The following is a 4,589-nucleotide window of genomic DNA, read 5'->3' as shown; positions in this document are numbered from 1 at the left end:
CGGGGCCAAGAACAATATTTAGTTCTGGATTTGAGAATTTAAACTCTGCCAAGTATCGGTCAGCCTAAAATTTCCATGGTACCCTTTCAGTTCTTAGGTGTCACATATACATAGTGTTAAGCCAACAACTGACTTCTTTATGGATGAGAGTAGCATTGCTATTTTAATACGTCTGTTATTCTTTACTGTTATGCATAAGTCGTAGCTATTTTGGCCAATGAAACATATCGTACAAATATGTTCTCATAGAATATTTAAATGTTCCATGTCACTATTGGTCTTATGAATAACCTTGCCGATTGAAGGGCAGTTTCCTTTCAAGTGAAGGAAACTATTAAATAAGTGCAAAGTAGTGTACTTCAACTCTTTAATAAAAAGTCAGGAGAAGAAAAACTTCTAAAACCACTTATCCACAATCTCTTTTCAGTTTGGTATGTACATAAGTTTCATATCTGAGGTTTCATGTTGTGTCAAGAACCGGTTACAGAGAAACTGGATAGCATGATGGGGTGATAGAAATGTATGTCTGGAAACAGAAAGAGAGAGTATTTTTAAACGAGTAGAATCTCTACGTACCCTTCGCTGGTCAAATAGGGTTTACGCTAAGCTTTAACATAAGTTAGAAGTTGAATTTGAAAGATTGGCCTTTGTGTCTTTATTGTTAAGTGATTTTCGTTGTATAATGAAGGAAATATTTTTCTTTTGCTAAGCATTGTTGAATAGCAACTATCATTTTAAAATGTTTTTGCCTGATGGCCAGTTATATTTATGTGATTTTTTTCTGACAAAAAATCAGGATCACAAATAAAATGTAGCAAATGATTTTCTTAAAAATGTATATTTAAGCCTCATCTTTTTTTACTTCATTATGTAAGTTTTAATACTATATATTATAATTGACAAAGAATCAGGTTAGTGTTTTGAAATGCATGTTGGTTTATTTTAAGTCAGTTTCTGCAAAATGCTAAAATTTTAAAGGCAAAATTCACCGAAGATATCTATAGCGTAGAATAAGCTCCTTATTTTGATTAAAATATTATCTAAGGTGAATTCGTTGACTTTGGTTGTTTGATTCAAATAATATTTAGGAGAAAGTATACATCTGGCATGATTAATTTGCTTATAATGATCTTAATGTTAGCTTTAGAAATTTTATAAATTTATTAAAATATGGCAACTAGGAAAGGCGAAGGTGTGTAAAAGCATGGTGCTGTAATGCTGGCTCAGTGCTCAGAATAAGAGAACTAAATTATCATTTATAATATATACAGTCACAGAGGACTATATTATTATTTATAACATATACAGTATATTGTGTTTTATTTAATACATTTTTTTTCCGGGGTCATACGAATACTGAAAATTTAGCCCACTGACACAGTTCCTTTCAACCAAATAGTTTCTTTTCATTGAGTTAGCTTTTACATCTGAAATTCCAATTCCTAAGTTTATAGTTTTATTTTCTGCAAAATATGTGGCTCTAAGAACAGGGAAGATCGTTTTTAGCGTGTACTGAATTTGTGACTTTGTGAAAGTATTTGTGATATTTGAACAATTTTGGGGGGACTGTAATGTGTTTAAGAGAAGTTTCAAACACGTCAAAAAGCTTTCACTAATCAACAACTCATCGGTATGAGAATTACATGATAAGGTTTGAACTCATCCCTTCCCCAAAAATTCCACTTTGGGGCAAATTTTAGCCACGATAAACTTTGCGTCCGTGGCCTTTCTGCTGATAATTCACGGTTAGTTTTCCTGTGAGAACTGACCTGTCTCTTGCCCTTCCTAACACCCATCCTGTTTCGATTTCTCCTCTGTCGCCTAGTTTGGCTGGTGCTACCACCACGTTCTGTGTCTCTAAAGCCGAAGGCGATGTTCCTGGCATCTTTAACGGTCCTTTTCTGTCGCCAACCATATCTAAGCAGTTACAAGTCCTAAGCTTAACCAGAAACAACTCTACGATCTGCCCTCGGCCCTCATTCCCATTTGCTTCTCATGCCTTCAGCAGATGTTTACTGTGGGCCATTATGTGCCAGGCGCTTCCGGGAATACAGCCTTCCTGTCACTTGCATTGCAGTAGCGGAGATAGACAACGAACAATTAAAAGACAACTCCGAACTGTTATTGTGGCCTCCCAGGAATGGAAGCGTGACCTTGTGAATGTTGTGTAAGGGGGCGGGGACGAGCACCACCTGGGGGCGTGGTTGGGGCTGGTCCTGAGCCAGGGTCTTGAGCCAGAGTCCAGAGTCGGAGCCAGGATCCGGGTTCTGGGGATGGCAGGGGGACAGCAGTGCAGGGCCTGATGCCAGCCAGGGCTTAGCAGGCTCCCGGAAGTGAAGGGGCCTGGCGTCAGCGGCCGGGCAGAGCTCACCTGGCGGAGCTCACCTGGCAGAGGCGGTGGGCGTCATTTCCAGGGGCCTGCGGCATTTGGCAGAGAGGCGGGATTTTAGTCCGGGAGCCCTGAGGCGGTCATGAGTTGATTGATGTTTTTCAAATAGAACAGAACGGTGGAAAAAGAGAGACCAGTCTGTGGGCTGTTATAGTAAGGCCTCAGTGGAGACACAGTGACACCTGCTGTAGGTCGTATGAGTGGTGATGGAGGACCGTGGATGAACTTGAGATGTGTTGGGACATAGAAAAATGGCACTTACCAAGGTATGGGATAGGGAGCAAGGAGTTGAGGGTAAAGGGTGAATCGGGGTTTCTGACTAGATCAAAACGTTGGGTGGGGTCCTTGAGACCCCTTAATGTGGCCTGCAAGATGGAGACAATTTTAGAATAATACTAAACATTATTTATGAAACCACGGGCGCCTCAGCTTGAATCACTGCAGTGACACCAAACGGTACCAGTCTTTCTAGTCTTGGCAGCTGCGGCAGAGGAAATAAGCGAGTTTCATTTGAAAATGCCCCGGATGAAGCAGTAAAAGACTATTCCTGCCAAATCAGACCTCTGAGGACGTCTTCTAGTGCACGCTAATTCTATCGTAAAATAGCCCCTTGAATGGAGTGCAGTATTTTCGTATGTATTGGGAGAAGCAGTAGAGGCATCACAGTTATGTTTTTGTGCAGGGGGCGCCCCCAAATAGCCGAGGCGGTAGCAAGGGACGACGCTTCAGGGAAGACAGTTATATTATGTCGCATTCCTGATGTAATCTTGCTGCCACACTGTTTCGTCAATAGCTACAAAATAATAATAATAAAACGACCACAGGAGAAAACAAAAAGACTAGACACGGTGGGTGTGGTGTGGGAAAAGGGCTCTGGCGTCCTGCGCGGGGCCTGGCGCGTGGCTGATCTTCAGCCTGTGTCAAGAATTCATGGCACGAATGTTTTCTAATCACAGGCCAAGTATGTGTAAAATAATAAATACCTTCACGTGAAGACTGGCCTTGTAAGTTTAAACGTAAGTCATAGCGGGCATTGTGGTTGGACACATAGAACAGGTGAGCTCTGTGTTTTGGTGAGAGACGCTGTGCGTGCTAGGGATGGTTCTGGAAGCCGCCTGCCAGGCGATCTCACCGTGGGAGGGGAGGGGAGGGGAGGCCTCTTTGATGGACAGGCATCCTGGAGAAGAGGGAATTTTATCTCGCGGAATGGGGCTTGTTGCCGTGGAGAGTGGAGGCCGTCGTGGTGGTCAGCATCAGGTTAGGTGACCAGAGCTGGGGTCTGGCAGTGGCGGGTGTGAGGACAGGCCTGTCCCAGTGGGCCCTCTGGAAGCGTTAGGTAAATCCAGTGCAAGCGGCCCGTGCAGAGCAGCGTGAATTGGTCATGATCACGTTACTTACGTGTCAACTTCCCTTTTCTGCAGAGTTCTAACGTCCCTGTCCCTCAGACGATGGATGAACAGTCACAAGGGATGCAAGGGCCACCTGTTCCTCAGTTCCAGCCACAGGTAAGGTGTCCTCTGCCCTCGTGCTATCAGAGTCTATGTATCTATGTGAAACATGCAGTCACAGTCCTCAAGGAAATAAAGTAGCCGGCAGGCTGATTACAGACGTCCACGGCTTGGTCACAGCAGTGTATATTTAAGATAGTGTTTCAGAAGACACAGTTGACATGTACGCACGTGAAAAAACGAAAGGCAGCTCAGCTCTTAACGTCGCCTGGGCCGTTGCCGGCGCAGAGTCGTCTGTGTTGCGTGCATCTGGGCTCGGTCCTGGCTCCCGGGGAAGGGCTCGCGTGGCGGGGTGACGCGCGAAGGCGGGCAGCAGGCACAGAGTCGCAGCAGCAGCAGCGCGCGCGGAGGAGGTGCCAGCGGACAGGGAGGCCAATGGCTGAGGGGCCGAGGGTCGGGTTTGGACGGCCGCAGGGTTTGTGATGCTCCTCGAGTGACGCCGATCCCCTGTGCCGCCCTCTGAACCCCGCCCCTGCCCGGGAAGACGAGGGTCCCCCGAAGCTGCCGGGTGTGTCATTTCATCCGTTTTACCGCTAACCCGGAGTTGGGGCCTCGTGAGCCCTCACCGTCCTCCTCCCTCGGCCCGTCCGCCTAATGGCCGTGGGCTGGGACGGTCACTCAGGCTGCAGGACAAAACCAACGGCGAGGCCGGGCCGGCGGCGCGCGCCCGAGTCCCTGCACCGGCTGTCACG

General features: G+C 46.2%; 1 protein-coding gene across 6 annotated transcripts in view; it reads left to right on the top strand.

Annotated features, from left to right (window-relative positions):
* The window catches only part of NEK7 (NIMA related kinase 7), an 87,797-nt gene that overhangs the window by 28,929 nt on the left and 54,279 nt on the right, over positions 1 to 4,589 (top strand). For all 6 annotated transcript variants that reach the window (XM_015587491.2, XM_025044740.1, XM_006904430.3 and 3 more), the window contains one exon: positions 3,811 to 3,894. In XM_015587491.2, the coding sequence (XP_015442977.1) occupies positions 3,838 to 3,894 (57 nt within the window). In that variant the 5' untranslated portion in view covers positions 3,811 to 3,837. Of the gene's footprint in view, positions 1 to 3,810; positions 3,895 to 4,589 lie in introns of those variants that run through there.

Source organism: Pteropus alecto, unplaced genomic scaffold (genome assembly GCF_000325575.1).
Source record: "Pteropus alecto unplaced genomic scaffold, ASM32557v1 scaffold90, whole genome shotgun sequence".
NCBI classification, from domain to species: Eukaryota; Metazoa; Chordata; class Mammalia; order Chiroptera; family Pteropodidae; genus Pteropus; species Pteropus alecto.
Note: the sequence above shows the minus strand (reverse complement) of the source record. Positions and strands in the feature narration are given on the sequence as shown.